The sequence below is a fragment of the Diadema setosum genome, chromosome 21 (assembly GCF_964275005.1).
Source record: "Diadema setosum chromosome 21, eeDiaSeto1, whole genome shotgun sequence".
In the NCBI taxonomy this organism is placed as follows: Eukaryota; Metazoa; Echinodermata; class Echinoidea; order Diadematoida; family Diadematidae; genus Diadema; species Diadema setosum.
Genome location: NC_092705.1, coordinates 23,697,957 through 23,717,645, shown reverse-complemented (window position 1 = coordinate 23,717,645; position 19,689 = coordinate 23,697,957). Strand labels below are relative to the sequence as shown.

Here is a 19,689-nt window from a genome sequence, read left to right as displayed (position 1 = left end):
GTTGGGCAGTTATGTAGCAAAAATTGGTCGAGATGCTCACATCCGGCGGAAAGTACGAAATTTTGCATGTAGAGGTATTTTGGGGCGCTGATCAAAAAAATTGCCTTATCCAAAAGATCTGACCACGGGGTCGGCCGCCATTTTGAATTCCAATATGGCCGCCATCACAAAACAAATCTAAAGATCCCTATCTTCAGTTCTGAATGACCTGTGGCACCAAAATTTGGTACACAAGAGCGCTTTGACATATTGAATTTGATGATAGATTAATTTGAAGTGTCTGACAAACATCTAATGGCAACCATTTTGAATTCCAATATGGCCGCCTCGACGAAATGTTCAAAACCCCTATCTCGAGTTCTAAGTGGCGACTGAAATTAGGTGCAAACAAGCATTTGAACATACTGAGTTAAAAAATGGACTAAAGTGATGTGTCTGACAAACGCAATGCCCGCTATTTTGAATTCCAATATGGCTGCGAAGACAAACATTACGACTAACATTCACGGGCATGCCAAACAAAAAGTGCAGCAAAAATGAAGCATACTGCACCTTTCACTGACGTCACAATGTAAATACAGCAGCGCGCACTCAATCAGTTACAAACGCGCGCTCAATCAGTTAGCCTAATTTACAAACCCGAGATAGAGATTTTCAACACTCCAACATGGCAACTATGTAGGAAAATTCAAATTGGCTGCCGTGCAGCTTGTCAGACGTATCAAATAATTCTGTTATTTAAGTCATCATATCACCATGCTTTTATGTATTAAATTTCACCGACTGATGTCATTCAGAACTGAAGATAGGCATCTTTGACGGCGGCCATATTGGAATTCAAAATGGCGGCCGACCCCGTGGCCAGATCTCTTGGATCCGGCAATTTTTGGAATCAGTGCCCCAAAATACCTCTCAGGTGTACATGCAAAATTTCATACTTTCCGCCGGATGTGAGCATCTTTTTCACATATCTGCCCCACTTTATGGTTTAAAAGTAATATACTGCCACTCAATTTAAACGAAACTAATTTCATTCATTTTAAACGCAAAAAAGCTGATTTACCAGAATATGAATTGTATATTGATGGTACTCCCTAGAAAAGAAAACATTTAACAAATTTCTCGGTGTGTGTATATAAATGAAAACCTAAAATGGGATGATCATGTAAAACACGTTATTTTGCCTGTATCCCGAAACGTTTACCTGTTAACTATGCGCTTCAGTATTTTTTACCAACTCGTGTATTGTTTACCCTGTATAATGCTTTGATCCTTCCATATATATCGTATTGAAACATTATTTGGGCAACCCACAAATGTAACACAGACCGTATACTTCTTCTGCAGAAAAAAGCAATTCGAGTATGCAGTAGAGCACTCTCTCGAGATCACACCGATCCATTGTCTTTCCAGCTTAAATCCCTTAAGATAGATGACATAAACTTTCTCCAAAAAGCTGTATTTATGTTTTGTCTCAAGTCAAACCTCTTGCCTCCAATATTTAACAGAAAATTTCGGTCAAATTCAGAGGTTCACTGTTATCCTACTAGACAATCCACAAATTTGCATTTATTTAACCCCAAATTAAACAAATTGTATTTGTTTTATTTTGTACTAAAAACTGTGTGTCGATGTACTGTTTGTCATAAATGACTTGTACACAATCATATCTGATGTAACGGAATTAAGCAGAAATAAATCAAATCAAATAATACATTCTTTAAATGTTACTTACGCTACACATAGAGGTCAAACGGTTAATGAACACTGATAAAACAAATCAAAGAGAGGGGAAAAGAGGAGAGAGACAGAACGAAAGTAGGAAAGAGCTAGAAATAAAGATACATGTATGTGGAGAAAGAGATGACACAGGTCAATTTTTTCGTGCGTACTATTAAAAAAGGGAGCGGGGCCTTTATAAACGAGGAACTGTTGAGAAAAGCACTTAAGACTTTAAACATGTTTAAGGGTACATTGTATTTTTGTAGGCAATGTCTTTTGTTAATCGTCAGATACTCATAAGTAACATGGAAACATGCAAGTTATGCACAGTCTAGAGAAAGGTTATTTGTTATTTGTTAATCATATTGATATTATACCAGTGATTGACAGATGATTAGATTGGAAGAATCTCGGTTTGGAAGGTCTCAAGAAAAAACAACAACAACAATGTATAAAAATATAATATATATATATATATATATATATATATATATATATATGGCCACATAAGGAATATTTAGGGGTAACATGGATCAACAGAAGTCACCATGCATACGCATTACAACCTTATAACATTATATTCTCTACAACACAGAGTATTAATGTTTAACAAGATGTGCTCTGTTTGTTTTTTTCCAGAATAAATTTAGTCGAATTTTGCATACTCCTTTAAACTGTTGATGAATTTCTGATATCATTGCAAAATGTAAAAGCAAAGTGAACTAGGAAAATAAACAAATTATTTGTCAACGTATGTATGTGTGTCGTTTCGGTCACAATGACTGCGAGATCATTATTTTTCAACAAAGCGAAAATTCCCTCTCGATGTATTAACAAGTAGGCAGTCAACAGAGTTTGATTAAAATGGATATAGGCCTAAGTTTGTTTATTTGACACTCAGAATGTGACTGATGAAGAAGCCAAGATTAAGGACACTTATCGACGATGGTTATCATTATTTTCCTTTCTTGCTACAGAGGTTGAAATTTTGAGATATGCATTTCAAGGGGAAATGTGGCTTGGGTAGAGCGTTCTTGTTTCTGTCCTTTTTGCTACAGGACTGAACTAACTGTTCAAAGTTCGCTTGGAAATTACAACTACAGTAGCTGCTGCTGTGAGGAAGGTAATATTTGGCTGACATTAGATTGAGTATATCATTATCCCGCAAATTATACTCTGGTGACCCCACAACAAAATTGCCCAGAGATTATGTCAAACAGAGATACACCCACTGGTAAACTAAACCGATGTCTATTCGAGGCAGCCTTTAATACACAAGGTGCAAATTTCTGTTTTTATCTCATGTTTCTTGGAGTCCTCGAAAAAAGGTGCAAAGATCGTCCCGTGTACCAAATTTTTAAACTGGGAGGATCCCCTATGTTTAGACTGTATTAAAAGAGGTGCAGGTTTGACTAGACGTTGGTGTATATTTTTGTCAACTCGTTAGGACTCTCCAACACCCTTCATCAAAAAAGTGTTTTGGTCTCAATTTGTATTGGATATATACCTGGCAGGGAAGACGACATGGACAAAGTAGCCATAAAGGAAAGAGAAGAATCTCAGGATGATAAGGAAAACTGTCAGGATGATGACGAGCAACAGGTGAGAAATATCCATTGAATCTCAGTTTGACGTGTTTGCAATCATTCTTTTTCTCATTATTTTCTTAAAGGAATGGTGTACTAGTATTGGTTGAGGATCATAGATAACTGAAATTAAATGAATAATTTTAGGTCAGCTAAAAATAAAGGACATCTCCTTTCTGACTGCTACCTACCATAGCATAACTGTTAACCTATGTAAATGTAATTTTCAATCTATTTTTGTATTTTTTTTTCTTTTCACTGTCTTACTGTAATCGTATCTGAATATTGATGTATGCATTTGTTTTGTTCCTTTCTTTGGTGAAATAAAGAAACTTGAAAGGTCAGCTAGGATTCAGACTTTAACGTGTTGTAAGATACTTAGAAACCACTTCATGACATGTTAAAGAGCATAATATTAAATCATTCAAAGAAGAATTCAAAATTTATTTGATGAGAATCGGTTTTGAAATTGCTGAGATATTAAAAGGTTCCACCTTTTATCAGAATCTCTTTGTTTTCCCATTGGATATCTTAGCCATATCAAAAATAATTTTTCATCAAATGAACTTTGAATTCCTCTTCCTCTCATTATTCCCAGAAAAAAAAAATTATATAAAAGAAAAACCAACAACCTGGAAACCTGAAGCCCTTCTCAACGGAAACTGTACCATCCCTTTAACATCTGTGACTAGTTTCTAGAGCTATGAATTTATGCACAAATGAAAATTCGTCTATATGCTACGTGTAATGTCTTCTGTTCACATTTTGCAATGAACGGTTAATGCGCTCTCTACTTGAGCATGTTATCTTCTATAGAATGTAAGGTAATTTATTACAGTGCAACACAATTTTGATTTTAAAAAATGCAAGTTAAAACACATACTGTAGGCAAGGATGTCTGATAACATGTTATACGTACAGCAGCGATCCATTATTATCTCCACTGATTTGATTTGTAATCAGTTGAATAATTGCAATAGATCACAATACAGTGTAATGTAATTAAACATAGTCCAAAACAATACCCTATTTACTCAAGTGCCAGCCCATTATTATAGGCGTACCCCACAAGGGGTAACAGGGAGATAAACCCTGAACTTTGTCGCATTCAAGAGGCCCATTGAACTCTCCTGTTTCATAACGCTGAAGACTTTGTGTGTAAACACATTACCGCTGGGATGAAATGCTTGTCTTGAACTGTAAAAAAAAAGGCAGTGAACAATTACAAACTACGATAAAACAAAGAAAATACATGATAAATATTCGTTACTATTGTTGATAATTTGACTAATTTCGTCTGACCAAATTGTTACTATGCTTGCTCCCTTCGGCTTACTTATGAACGCTATATAATATTTTTGTGCATTACGTAACCTTAATACATTATCTACATTTTGTGTTCGCTATGTTACGTCATTTTCCGTTACTAATACATCGTACTAAATCTTAATTCACTACAATGGAACCTTCATTCTACAAGCTTCTGCTTTTTAGTAGGTTCCTCTATTATTACACGTAATTCACATTTATTTGCTTATTATGTTTATTCATTCTCAAAATGACTGTCTTCGGTTGATCTTCTAGACCTTGAAATCAAAAGGAGTGTAATATTGAATGAAATGAAGAATATTGAACCATGAATATAGAAAATATTGTTGTTTTGTCTTAAATAAATGGACTAAGATGAATACCAAAAGCATGCACTGCAGGGTCATCCCAAAGAAATACAGCATGATAAATTCAAACAAACATATTTCACTTCAGAAAATTGTCATGGAGCCAAGATGTGTACATGTATATCGCCAATTCATCATGATAATGAACGGTTCGTGTAAATGGGAAATATATGTGATGATTAAGTGCTTATAATAATTATTGATAACCATACTTCTGGAGAGACTAGCTAAGTTCTTCAGAATTGTTTCGTCTTTGAGTAAATCTAATCCTTACAGTATAGAACATCATTTACTTTTACTTTTTTCAAGATTTTTTTTTTTTTTTGTCTTGAATGCGACAAAGTTCAGGGTTTATCTCCCTATCACCTCTTGTGGGGTACGCCTATATTAATGGGCTGGCACTTGAGTAAATAGGGTATTGTTTTGGACTATGTTTAAAAAAAAATCTTGAATTTGAATAACAAAGCAGTACCCGCTGCATGCTATAAGGACTAGAACCAACACTTGCTGTCGGGCGAAAGCTCGGTGGTCTAGTGGAGATGACGCCTGTCCGGTGATCGAGTATGTACGCCCATGATTTTTTATCATGGCTACTACTAAAACACTGATCAATTCAGTGCTTATTTACGTCGATGTAGGGCAATTTGTCAATCAGTTGCAATCATTTACTTTATTTGACACGTATTCTCTTGCAAGTGCTCTATGTCTCTATGAGCACCTAATATTCGATAAAGGATTATATGCATCAGAGAAATATGTTTGAGTGTCACTGATTTTTAAAGAATTTATGTTTACGGATCTTGTGGACAAAGCCCCTTTTGGAATAAGGCTTTTAGCAGGGTGTCGACTAGTTTCAGGAATTTTGTGTATTTTCCTGGGATTGTTTGCAGTCTTTACACATTTTCACCTTGTTTTATTTTCCCATCTCTCTAACGAATTTACATGCATAGAAATGAATTATGTCACAGCTTATAAGTATACGGTATGGATTACTAAGTACCTACAAAGCTAATAGCTATAGCGAACCTGGCATACTCAGGGGTTAAAGTGCAGTGAAGCATGCACAATGGTTCCGTTTTTAATCCCGCTGAATTTAGAACCTTTGGGAACAAAAGCCATCTTTCACTGCCTGACTTCTCCATTTTCGCACAGGGAAAATTGAACTTTACGGGACTACTAAAAACGAATACATTTCTTTCGAAAATGGATTTAGCAACTTTAAGAAGAGAGCTCTTTATTTATAGATGCATGAAATAATAACCCAAACTTAGAAATGACTCTATTCTATTTTATCACGCCTTTACGGACTTGTTATTTGTTTATAATTATACAGTAGACGCATGCGTTTGCGCTTTCGTGAAACCAGAGTTCAATATTAAAGACCTCTATCGTGGACCTCCTGGTTGCATTGATCGGTGAATGCAAATTGCAACGACGATCGTGATATAGAACAAAAAGATTGATTACAAAATGTTCAAAAACTGGACATCACCGAATGCAACTTTTGACCTCATGGACTTTGTTTCATAAACACTTAAAACTGCCAAGCCAACAAATTCTCCTAATTGATCATAAACAACGCCCACTAGTCCTGTAGGCCAAAATAAATACTACTTTAAAGGGATGACAAGGTATTGGTTGAAGCGAGAATTCAGCGGGTTTTTTTTTTCAGAAATACTTAGAAAATACTTAATGAAATATTTCAAAAGCATACACATTTATTCTGAGTGGAATTCAAAGTTCATTTGATGAAATGTTTTGAAATATAAAATGCGAAGAAAAACAAAGTGATCCTAATAAAGGGTATAGGTCCCACCTTTTTATTAGGATCGGTTTGTTTTCGATATTTCGGTCATTTCAAAACCAGTCTTCATTAAAATATTGATAAACTTTGAAATCCTCTGAGAATTATATGGTCTTGTTATGATAAAAAAATGGGAAACCTCAAGCCCCATCTAAACTGAAACTGTACCATCCCTTTAACATTCTACCAAGAACTCGAGACATTAAACGTTGAAATAATTAGGACAAGTTGTTTTCCTCTTGTGTCAAAGCGCAGTGTTTTAAGAAGTCTTTATCCAAACGTCACAAAATAAAACAGGAAATATGAGAAACTGGCTTGATAGACATTAGAAGACTTTCACGTATCATGATTCCTATAAGTTACAAAAAAAAAAAGAAATGAGGGGAAAGAGAGAAACACATCATAGTTAGTATAACATTTAAAAAAAAACCCCTCATTTTAGATAGTATTATTACACAATGCTTTGATTTAAGATTTTGATTGATTAATCATAAGATTACTGATATAATCATTTGGTGATATATATACACATAATTATGATTAGGATTAGAGATATAAGAAGCCAATTCTATCAATATCATAACAACTATGAAATTTGATATGAAGACATTTTTGTTTTCTCAGTGAGTCTTCATGATTGTCCAGTTACATTATATCTTTCCCCAAAACTGATATCGAAGCTCTCACATTATCTTTTAAAGATACTAGAACCAGAGCTGTTTTTTATAGAGATTGATAGGATGACAGTGTCAGATAAAATGAATGGTTATAGATCGCTTCATGACAGTTTTCAATATTTTCATAATCATTATCATCATGGTTATTGACATCATGATTATCATTCTGTTAACATGATATTGATTTATGCTACCAATAATACAACTCATATCTCAAACAAGCATTTTTGTTATAAATCAGGACAATGTATGAAGTCAAAGCGCATTAAATATCATACAGATAATACTACATCAGAAGACGTGGCAAAATTCTCTCACTTAAAACGGGTTGACGGCAAGCTATTGATTCATGTTTTTATTCCTGTGATTCTTTCTAATCTCGGCGTAATGTGTTGAAACTGACCCAAACGGTTTTCACAGTTCATCTTATCTGATGCTATTTTTTTTTCTCATATAAACCCATTAACGACTCTGTTATCAACGTTTATGGCATCATTAAGTTACATAATGCTGCATTACCAATGATAGTATTAACGTGGCAGGGAAAAAACTGCCTATTTGTGTAATCAGGGAGCTCACCTCCCTGGAGTAATTACCATCGCGTTGACTATAGTATTCTGGAGCACATTGAACTATTGCAAGGCATATTACAGTTTAATATCCCCAAAATATTTACGCAAATTTTCTGTTTATAGGATAAGTACACAGTCGTGACCTTTAATCCCTCTCAAACCGAAAAGTTTATTGTCTCCTACAACTGGGGTTACATCACGTGTGCTACTCGTGTTCTTTGACGTTAACAACAGATAATAATTTTATTATGTAATCTCTTGGAGTGTAATGCAGATTTTCTTCTTTGTCTATTTTTTGGGGAAAAAATTTAAACGTATTCACCAACCAAACCTACAACGTTTTATTTCTAATATTAGATAATTATTATCTTTTCCAAACGTTTCACGATGGTTTGATAGAACATGTATAATCAGTTGATAACTAAAATCTGATTATAGGGATAATAAGTGAATGAATGCTCGAATGAATGAATACATAGATAAGAGATGATAAATATCTTACTTCAATCCTGTTCTCATGTAGGCTCAACTAACATCATGGCTCGTTCTGTGTACAGCTACTGTCTCCATTGGATCCTCCATGGAGTTTGGCTATAACCAGGGGGTCATTACAGCTCCTTCAGTGGTAAGTACTGAGTAAGCGTGGTCGCACCTTATACGAACGTCTAGAATTGGTGGTGGGAGAGTTACAGTTCGTTATTCAAAAGGTTCGCTAATCCGAAAACCACTTCAGGCTCATAATACCGAAAGTCTGTTAGTACGAGCTCTCTTTTCATTTTCAGAATAACGAACCCACAGAAAAAGGAATTTCGTTGCTGTTGTTTGTTTGTTTGTTTGTTTTTTGTTTTTTCAGATTAATGAACCTGTTGAATAACAAACTAACTAATAATGAAATAACAAACCCCTTTTCATTTTCGATATACTGAACATCATGGGTGTTTCGGAATAACAAACCTTCGGAAATGAACCTTTGGTCTTAAATTTTCGAATTAACGAAACTTGGGGGGGGGGGGGGGGTGGGCAAGGCCGAGATGGTAGTGTGGTTTGAAGAGACTAGAGAAGAAATCGCATAGTGTGCCTTTTAGTGAGTAATAGTGTCAGTAGGATGAATACGTATATAGGGATGCGGTAAAACTACATATTAAAATGGAAGATATATAGTAAATTGGCGTGGTCGCCTTTAATTCAAGAGTTTTGTTATGGCAGATAGAATAAGGGATGGATGGTGTGGATGAGAAGACAAGTAAATGATGTGTCTTTGCGGTATGATTGAAGAGTATTATTTGACTGAGTGGTGGCACGTGGTCTTCCGAATGACTACACTCTGAATGAAGTAAAAGAAAGCCAGAGTTTCGCAAGTGCACTATCGGCTTGCAGTTAAAGGTTTAAAGGATGGGATGAAAGGGGATGGGTAGAAACAATTTCCTTAGTCAGTGCAATTAAAAAACAGTTTTTCCTTTTTGATTTCTTAATCTCATTTTTGTTTCCTGCATGACTGAGTAAAGGTTGAATGGAAGGTGAAATGAAAAAGAAAATGGCACTGAATCCCATTATACAGTGTTATACATAAAAGAAAAAAAAAAGATGTATAATGATTTGGGTGATGTCTATCAACTAATTCATCACAAAAAAAAAATGGATGTCTTGCAAATGGCGTAAAGGGTAATTAACCCTATATAATAAAGGCTTTCATAGTGTTTCAAAGAGACATCAACCAATAATAAAAACAACCAACTAATCAAACAAACAAACACACAAACACAATTACATTCTTTGATTAGATTTCTCTTTGTCCATCGTTGCCAATAGATAAAAAAGCGTTGTTTTTATTTCAATTTTTTTAACCCCATTTCTGTCTTCTTTCGGTCGTCGCAGTTCATCCAAGATTTTGTGAACGAGACTTACTTCCTGCGGTCTGGGGGTGTCCAGATCAGCGACACTGGTCTAACGTGGCTATGGTCTACCATCGTCTCCATCTATTGCATCGGGGGAGCTCTGGGTGCACTCGCCGGCGGTTACTGGGCTGACTATTTTGGGAGGTATAGCATCTTCCAGCATACCCATAACAATGATGAGTCCGAATGTAATTTCAATACTAAGATCTTGGTCGGACTGCCATTTTCAGCAAGGTCCTAGGAAGAAAATGGTTTTAAAACAATAATCTTCTGATCAATTTACTGAAGTGACAATCTTAGAATTATCATAAAGATATGGAAAGGCTGGTACGTCCCAAGAAATTTATGACACTTCTATATTTTTGGTGTTTAGTATTGTTCAGATTGGGTGTAGTATTAGTAATTTTGCCTCAGTTGCGATCGTCAAGAATGGATTCTGTGGGACTTGAGTGTTTTCTTTTTGTATTTATAGGCTATTTTGCTCGACCAAAAAAAAAAAAAAATCCACCTGTAACATATGGTTTCTGTAACACAGAAACCGAGGACTGATTTACAACAACTTCATTTCCATCGTGGCTTCTCTTCTGATGGGATGTTGCCAGGTCGCTTCCTCTCCCGAGATGATAATCATCGGCCGATTCGTCATCGGACTCAGCGTCGGTATGGCAGCTCTTTGACCACGGGAGATAAAATCATGACTGCCATAGTTGCTATGTGGGGGGGGGGGGGGGATCGGAATGAAAGTAACGGAGACATATCCAAACAAAGCGTTCTATTCTAAAAATACGCATTGAAAAGAGGACTGGTCACAATGATAAGATCATAGTATTTAGTTGCAGGCCAATGGTATTGGTGAAGACTCTTTAACTGCAATTTCATAAGATAACTTCTCATGGGGACAACAAAATATCTAATTTACACCAGAGTGAACTTTGTGTGTGTGTGTGTGTGTGTGTGTGTGTGTGATTATCATTTTTTTTTTTCGTGGTTTCTCACCAAGAGTCTGTCTTTTATTCCTAACTGATTGATGATAAAACATGACACGTTTGAACTCTAAATTTCAATTGCTGCTTGATTATTTGGGGTCATCCCACGAGACCAACACCCACGAGTCATACAGCCCACGAGTTCGACATTGAAAACAGGTCCTCGTTTGTTTTAATAGCGTCGAACCCGGGGGCTGATGACTCATGGGCGGTATGACTCGTAGGCTGTATGACTCGTGGGTGTCGGTGCACTCGATTATTTATGTGTACGTTTGAATTTGTGCAGAATATCCGTTCATTTCTTATGCGTCATCACCGAACCCCTGTCTATCCAGGGATGTCTCTGACGATCGTACCACTCTACCTGGCCGAGATAGCACCGACCAAGCTGAGGGGTGCCATAACAACCACACACCAACTCCTGATCACTATAGGCATCCTCATTGCACAGGTCAGTATAGGTTGTGATTTCTGAGATTCAATGGCACGGACAGGGGAAGAGAAAGGGGATAGTTATAATCATTGTTTAGAATAAATAACTCTAAACAATGATTCTTGCTTAAGTTACACGCAAGCCTCACCTGCTCAAAGTTATGAACATCATTAATTTTGATGTGATACAAATCTATGAAGATTTTGGATCTTACCATTTTCATGTCATGATTGCAATTTTTCTTTCTCAGTAGTTGATTTGCTTGTAACCTAAGAATATAATCTACCCCCTATCATTGACAGTGTCAAAGAGATAATGGAGGGACTGCTACATTGTATAAGACACTTTACGTGAAACACTTACATAATTTGCATACCATTAGAACAAATTCAAACTTTTTTCTTCATTTTCTGGATCTCTCAGAACACGTCATCTTAAATGAGACAATCTTCGCACTATCATAAAATAAAAACAGTCCTTAGGTTTCTACGCGTTCTACGACGAAAAGACATGGCCAGCAGTCTTGGGTCTCTCGGCGGCCACCAGCATCATCGAGTTCGTGCTCCTTCCTTTCTGCCCGGAGAGTCCCCGCTGGCTTCTCATCAAGCAGGGCGAAGAGCAGAAGGCCATCGAAGGTATCATAATAACGTTATGGTCACGTGTTTATGAGCCAATTTTCTTTCCATGTGCTTTCTTAAAAAAGAAAAGAAAAGAAAAGAATGAAAACCATTGCTGCTGCAGAATCGAGGATTTGTAGTGTGTTGGGAGTAGCTCACGGTTAGAACTGACATCGTGACATCGACCTTTGTATTATTGTTTGTTTCTTTAAATACTTTCCTCTGTTGTAAGTTGTAACTATTAAACAATACTGTTTCATTTCCTTTTTTTGGGAACAAGGACCTACCCTGACTAAAGATCTCGTATTTTGTGTTTATTTTTTCATTCTTCATTATGGTTACCCTATTCAGATTATGCGTTGTTGTGTAGTGCATGCTTATGCATTTATAATCTGTGTTCTTTCTGTTCTGTACAAGATGTTAGGTTCTTTTTTTTTCAGTGAAACTGATTAAAGTTCAAAGTTCAAAGGGGTTATATTACATTTCAGATTTCTTACTGAATAGGAAATTACGCTGACATGAAAGTCTTGATGTGTAATACGTACACATTTTTGCGATCACACTGGCAATGGCTGTGATGTATCTGTCTGGTGACCTATTCGCTGAACGTTTGTAGCATTGTCCAAAAAGCACTACAGAGTCTATTAGTCCTACTTGGCGTATGACAAGATTATCCATTCATCTCAATAATCAAAGCCCTTCGCAAGCTGAGGGGTACCGACGACGTCCAGGGCGAAATCGACGAGATGAAGATTGAACACCAGCATGAGACGGAGATCGAGAAGGTGGGCGTGGTCGACCTGCTGTGCCTGAGGGATCCCACGTGGATGATGCCGCTCTTTATCTGTATCGTTCTGCATGGGGGTCAACAGCTGTCTGGGATCAATGCCGTGAGTCAAGACACCTATTCATTTTCATTCATTCATTCATTCATTCATTCATTCATTCATTCATTCATTCATTCATTCATTAACCTACCTACTAAGCTACTTGCGTGCACATGTTTGTCTTTTGAAGATCATCTTTGAAGGGAGAAAAAAAAAATCATGTTTTTTTCTCCATTCTTTGGTGCGTTTCCTAGCCCATCTGCTCATGGAGAAGACAATACGCAAACTTTTACAGCCACTCCTTGGCCAAGGAAAATTTTCAGAGTTATTACTGTTTGACAAAGAAAACCCTACATGGATATCAAAAATGTTTGATCTTCCTCGAAATGTTCTAAAGCTTGTATGTTTGTATGAATATAACTTGGTGATTCTATCCTACTATGAAGAGTGCTCGATATCCTCAAAGGAAGAGCTTTAGACAGAAGTAATGAAACAAGTTCACGCGAATGACTGCAGGTTCATCCGTATTTATTGCAACTCTGAGTTTCATGCAACCTCCATGAGGTGCAATCATCAGGCATTTATCACTTCCCAGAAATAATACCATTGAAACTCACAGTTGCAATAAATATGGATGAACCTGCAGTCAACCGCGGGAACTTGTATCATTACTTCTGTCTATATAATTGATTTATATAATTGGTGTGATTGTTATAATTTTTAGTGTTAAATATTATTGTTGATATTGGGGCATTCATTTCACGGATGTCATCTGAAGTACAATGTTCTTAAAATTGTGATTTTCAACTTTCGATGTATACCTGCAATTTATTATCTAAATGGATAATTGACCAGGTCATGTGTGTTAAATATTTTCTTGAATAAATAAATGACTCAATCCAAAATTTATGTTTCCTAAACAATCACTCCAGTTTTCACAAAAAGCCTCTCCCATCCCGTCCGCAGATCATATTTTATTCCACCGAGCTGTACGAACTGGCAGGCATGACCGAAGAGCAAATCGCATACGCCACTGTCGGCTTTGGCGCCCTCAACGTTACGGTCACTATCGTCGCGGTAAGAGAGTTATTCCTTCCAACCCACAATACACGGTATAATGGGTATGATCTCTGGTAAAGAATTAGCATGAAATTATATCCCGCTTGATATGCATGGAGGTCTGCGGAATTCCACGCATAAAGATTATCAACATCGGGCTCCTTCCTTCAGCAGAATTGAACACGGTGACTATTACATGTGCTGTCATGAATAAAGTGTATATTAAATTGAAACAAAATTACATTGTCTGCTTGCCAGTTTAACCCATGGAGTCCAGGGATTATTTTGTTGCAAAATATCAGCTTTATAATTTCACTGCGTTAGCTATACTGGAGAAAGATTAGACGGAGCTGGTCATGATTTGAGTCCATATGCATCAAATCAGGTAGGCCTAAATGATTACAAACATTTGACAATTTTAGACAGGACCATGAACTTAAATCTTTTTAAGAATTACATACAACTTGCTGTTTAGAGCACTCATTGTGCACCAAAGTAACGATTTTACTGTAAAAAAAAAAAAAAAAAAAAAAAAAAAAAACCGGTTCAATTGAGAGAAAAGTAATTCCGCCTTTTTGTAGTTTTAATGATTTCAAATCAACCACGATAACACATATCAAACCACAACATCAAACCACGGAATTATGGATCATTTATGGATTTGGCACGGCCATAATTCATGGAGACAACATGTCAATGTTCCTGCAGTTGTGCAGAAGCTATGTGTTGAAAGGAATTGAAGATAATATAATGGGCACCCGAAAAACACACGTTAACGTAATCAGTATAGCTAGTATTCTTTGCACTGTGAGGATGTCACCTTAATAAAAACGGGCTACAGCGAGATTGGAGATTCCTTATCCTTCGATTAGTGCATGTCTCTTCTTAATTTCAGGTTCTGGTTGTTGAACGATTTGGAAGACGCCCTCTCTTGCTCTATCCTTTCAGTCTGCTCTCATTTTGGCTCATTGGGCTCACAGTTTGTCTCGCTCTCCAGGTAGGTCACTACATTGTGTTTGTGAACTATGACATTCAATATCCACTAACGTGTATGGGTGTCCTTATCATCACCGTATGTGGTCGAATGACCAGTCAGCGCCGAAACAGTAGATTAAGTCTTGCATGGAGACTAAGAAATGATCAGACTTTGCTTTTTGCCTCACTGAACATCCGACAAAATATTAACAGAAGTACGCACAGTTTCAGTCATTCAATTGTATGCATACAAATGAGTCATCTGTCTTGACATCCTGCATGGATATCGAGAAAGACATCTTATTACAGTCGTCGTAAATGTTACAAATCTATTCTACTTCGGAGAATTAAGATCTACCCTCACGATACCGGAAAGAATCAATCATCTTTATCTTTCACGAAGTGATACAAGTAGATATAGCTTTACTCTGCGTGTTGTCATGAAGTACTTCTGTCCTTTCCTAATGTGGGAAAGTGACATCATAGGTATGCAACAAGTAAGTAATAGCACACTTTTTATATGAACATAACATTCATCTGATGAAAATGGCCATACTACCACATCCACTGAATTATTAGTCGAACCATCTACCTTCGACAGAACGAGTCTTTTCTTGCATCAGACTATGGGTATACACCTGCCCTGTTGGTGGTCATACTTTGTGGTCTATCAGTCAGTTCATGTGTTGTTGGTTTTTTTTACCAGTTTATCATGAATCTATTCAAGCACAGAATCTAGCCTGTCTGATTTATATGCCCTAGACATCTATCGCGGAAACGGTAAGAAACCGACGTCCACAAAAACACAGAATTGGATAGAACACTTTTTGATGGCTGCAGTACTGCCAAACGTAGAGGATTGGACAATCAAGCGAAATAATTCACCGCAAAACACTATCACAAAAATAACATATGTATGTTTGCAGTGCAATAAAAACTTGGGGACTTAACTATTTGGATAGGAGTTACAGTGTCAAACATTTTTTTTTTTTCAACAACATCTTCACCTTGTAAATGCTCGTTTCAGGACCGAAATGACTGGATTAAGTGGATGGGATTGTCCTTCGTGTATATCTACATTGTCACTTTTGCTATTGGACCAGGTAAGTAGTAAACTGTTGTCTCACGTCTGTTTGTCTCGATAGTGCGGCGGTAAAAAATGCAGTATTAATCTTACACTCGTAAATTATTCCAGCTTATCGATTTAGGTATTTAGGTCGTTTTGAGTTGCTTTAAGGATCTTTCAAATGTCGTATGTTATACCTTATTCTCGAAATTGTTCAACAACCTATCCGAGTATTTCTCATACGACAATGCAATGGCATCTGGAATAGTCCACTGTATTCAGTTGTGAACTGATATTGTGTAACACGATTTCAAAACTGAAATCTGACATTGGGTTGTTTTCATATAATTATTTTATGTGCAAAGCTGAATTAAAATAAAAACATCACCTTGGAGTGTGATTACATATCATGCTGAAGGTGGTAGTAATAAAGAGATGTAAACGGTCACCCGAACAGAATGATCGAGTTCATTTTTAATTGTAGCTGGAACTGAAATTTGGAAATAGGGCAAGTTATGGAATGTCAAGTTTTCACGCATCTCTACGCACTTTGCGTTTATATACATCGAAAACTGTATAGTTTATAATATTTCGTAATGTCTTGTGTAATCAGTCCGTATCCCTCACCATTTCAGCACCACTGCCCTACGTGGTATCGACCGAGGTGTGGTCGCAGGGACCACGCCCTGCTGCTTCCAGCATTTCAATCCAGGTCAACTGGTGGGCCAACTTTGTGGTTCAGATGTCCTTTCCTCCAATCCAGGTGAGTAAAACTGACCCATTCTTTTCAGTAGATCGATCTTTGCCATCGCTATTATTTATCTATTTTTGTTTGTTTGATACAATCACAAACGATGTGCTTTGTTTCCTCGTTACATAATAATCGGTACATATCTTTTGTATGTATGTTTGATAAGTCTGTAGTCTGGGAGACACGCCCACCCACACGGAATGCATACATTATGTAGCTTAGCTGTATTGTTCATGTACGCCACTCGCAAGGCGCGTTTGCTATGCAGACGCGCCTTGCTCCCCTCTTGTGCTGTGCAACACCACAGTCAGGGGGTCGGATTAGAGATGGAGGAGAGTTTGAGAGAAATGCTGCTGAATTTGGAGAAACAGCTTGACCTCCTGACGTCTGTTGTCGAAAACTTGTCTTCAGCTTCCACTGGAAAGGAAGAAAAACTGCCAGACCAGGCCAAAGTTCAAAAACGATTCGCCCAATTCTCCTGCTCTTCAAGAGGGTGTTAAAGAAGTGTGTCACCTCGTAGTTATTGGTTAATCGAGTACCAAATTGTGAAATATTTCGATTCCTTCGGAGATTTTTTTTTTTTTTGTGGGGGGGGGGAGGGAGGAGGGCTTTCTTCTCTTGGTCGCTTCATTGAATTTTGATATCTTCGCTAAGCTGAAAAATGAGCGCATTTTCTTCTCCTTTCTTAATTATCGTAAGTGTTTGCTTGTTTAAGGTAAGGGTACTATTAAAGTTTATGCAAGTTTGTGCGTCTTTGTACATGTCAGATTTTTATGCACTTTATGGAATATTCATGTTTATATCAATATAAGCGAAAACTATAATTGATCAACTCAATGAAAGATAAGCCAATTTCTCTTTCAATCGTTCAGGAGGAGATTGGAGAGTACACCTTTATCATTTACATCGTTTTCCTCGTCCTTACCACGCTCTTTATCTTCTTCTACGTTCCGGAAACGAAAAATCAGAGTTTTGACGACATCGTGTCAAAGTTCAGAGGGTCAGACAAGGGTGAGGTCGAGAAGGAGGCTACCTACAACGTGTACAGTCAGGAGATTGAAATCACTAAGTACAGTGTAGGAACTCAAGCCAGTTTCGATGACGACGAAGGACTCGGTTACCTAAAAAACTGATCTCCGATCTTAACTGAAACGATGACCACTGTAGACTTTTAGAACACTTTTCTTATCAATTTGTTATTTTTGTGAGTAATATGTTGCTATAGCCTGCCTTATAGAGTGAGTGACGTCCTGCTATCCAGCTCCTGCGATCAAAAAATTAAAGGACAAGTTCACCTTCATAAACATAAGGATTGAGAGAATGCAGCAATATTAGTAGAACACATCAGTGAAAGTTTGAGGAAAATTGGACAGTCGATGCAAAAGTTATGAATTTTTAAAATTTTTGTGTTGGAACCGCTGGATGAGGAGACTACTGAGGCTCCGTGATGTCATATGAGTACAACAGTATAAAGAAAATGTAAAGAAAATTCAACATATTTTCACTTTTTAGGCATAATAAAAGAGCACTTGACTTGCCTCTTTCTAAAGGCAATGGAAATAATATTACCCAAAACACGTATGTCAGTAACGAGTCAAGGGAATGTGTACTTTTTTCAAAAGATGAAATTTTGTGAAATTCTCTTTATATTTTCTTCATATTTTTGTACGCATGTGACATCATACACTGCAGTAGTCTTCTCATCCAGCGGTGACTGCACAAAAACTTCAAAAATTCATAACTTTTGAACGGATTGTCTGATTTTCCTCAAACTTTCAATGATGTGTTCTACTAATATTACTACATTCTCTCAATCCTTATGTTAATGAAGGTGAACTTGTCGAACTCTTCTGAAGAAAGAGAGTGAGAGTGTTTGTGTGTGTGCGTGTGTGTGTGTGTGTGTGTGTGTATGGGGGTAGTTTGAAATAAACACATTGAAACAGAGACAGATACATTCAGGAAACAAAATGACGCGAATCTACTTTTGGAGAATTTCACCGAAAAGGAAACAAAAAATGAAAGTCTTTAATATAAGCTGAGGTTTCGAATGTGGCTATTAGGCACTCATACACGAAAGCACAGACACGCACAGAGCGGACGGTAAAAAAAGAAGGATACCAATTATTACTTGAAAATGTGTGAATACCAATAATTTATGTCACTTTGCACTGACCTTTAATAAATGACAATTATAATTATACATATTATACATATTTTTGTTTGTTTACAAACATTATTTCGCGAATGTTTCATTACGTAAATGCGCTTACCTTTATGCTGATACGATACGATGTTCTACGTTGTACTGTACTACTTGAGCGCAATAATGAGCTTGATTTGATTTTTTTTTTTTTTCTTATGTGTGCAAAAGATCTTCTTTCCCCACCCACACCATAAAAAGAGGAATAACCTTATTTGATGTCTAAAAATGGAATTGAAATTAACGAAAACTTTCGTTAAACAAAAGTTGCCGAGCCTGGTATTTGTTTTATCTGTCATACTTACTTACATACTAAGACGCTTTGAAGGATCTAAGAAAGGGTTAAGTCGGGGTGATACCATCAGTATAACTGCCAGTGGATTCGAACTCGAAACCTAAAGATTCAGAGTCGTTTGCGCAATCCGCCTAGTCACATCAGCCGGGTAGCATTTAATCTACCTTTCCACTCGGTTTTCTTTGTCATATTGAATCGAAAATTCCTCATAATTTTCCATGAACAGACGTTGTCTGAAATGCCAAATCGATAATTTGTAAATAGAACAAACAGAGATAGAAATACGGTGATAAAGAAAATGTTAGTATTATCATATTTTTTTTTCTCGAATGATTCGTATTTAGAGATGACGTGTCTTCATGGATAAAGCAAATTTCAAAACAAGCCTGCATATAAAGTCATAAGCGGTGTACAATAAATTGCACTGTACTTGAATGAAGAAACCCCATGTTAATACTTTGATTTCATTGCATTGCTGCCCACCAGTTACTTGATATACATGTATTGAATTCATCATGGAAATGTTTATACGATGAAGTTATTCTTTT

At 36.7% G+C, this 19,689-nt stretch overlaps 1 protein-coding gene across 1 annotated transcript; it reads left to right on the top strand.

Moving 5' to 3' along the window:
• Positions 1–3,246: 3,246 nt before the first annotated feature.
• Positions 3,247–17,779, top strand: LOC140244416 (solute carrier family 2, facilitated glucose transporter member 1-like). The gene is made up of 12 exons (XM_072324053.1): positions 3,247–3,324; positions 8,561–8,662; positions 9,913–10,076; positions 10,468–10,592; positions 11,254–11,369; positions 11,827–11,986; positions 12,665–12,858; positions 13,762–13,872; positions 14,750–14,851; positions 15,857–15,932; positions 16,531–16,658; positions 17,519–17,779. The coding sequence occupies exons 1-12, from the start codon at positions 3,247–3,249 to the stop codon at positions 17,777–17,779; spliced, it is 1,617 nt and encodes a 538-aa protein (XP_072180154.1).
• The last annotated feature ends 1,910 nt before the right edge of the window (positions 17,780–19,689 follow it).

Coding starts and splice junctions, on each gene's coding strand:
- LOC140244416 (XM_072324053.1), top strand. CDS start 3,247: ATGGACAAAGTAGCCATAAAGGAAAGAGAAGAATCTCAGGATGATAAG. Junction 10,593..11,253: donor CGTCATCGGACTCAGCGTCG/GTATGGCAGCTC, acceptor CTGTCTATCCAG/GGATGTCTCTGACGATCGTA. Junction 16,659..17,518: donor TGTCCTTTCCTCCAATCCAG/GTGAGTAAAACT, acceptor TCAATCGTTCAG/GAGGAGATTGGAGAGTACAC.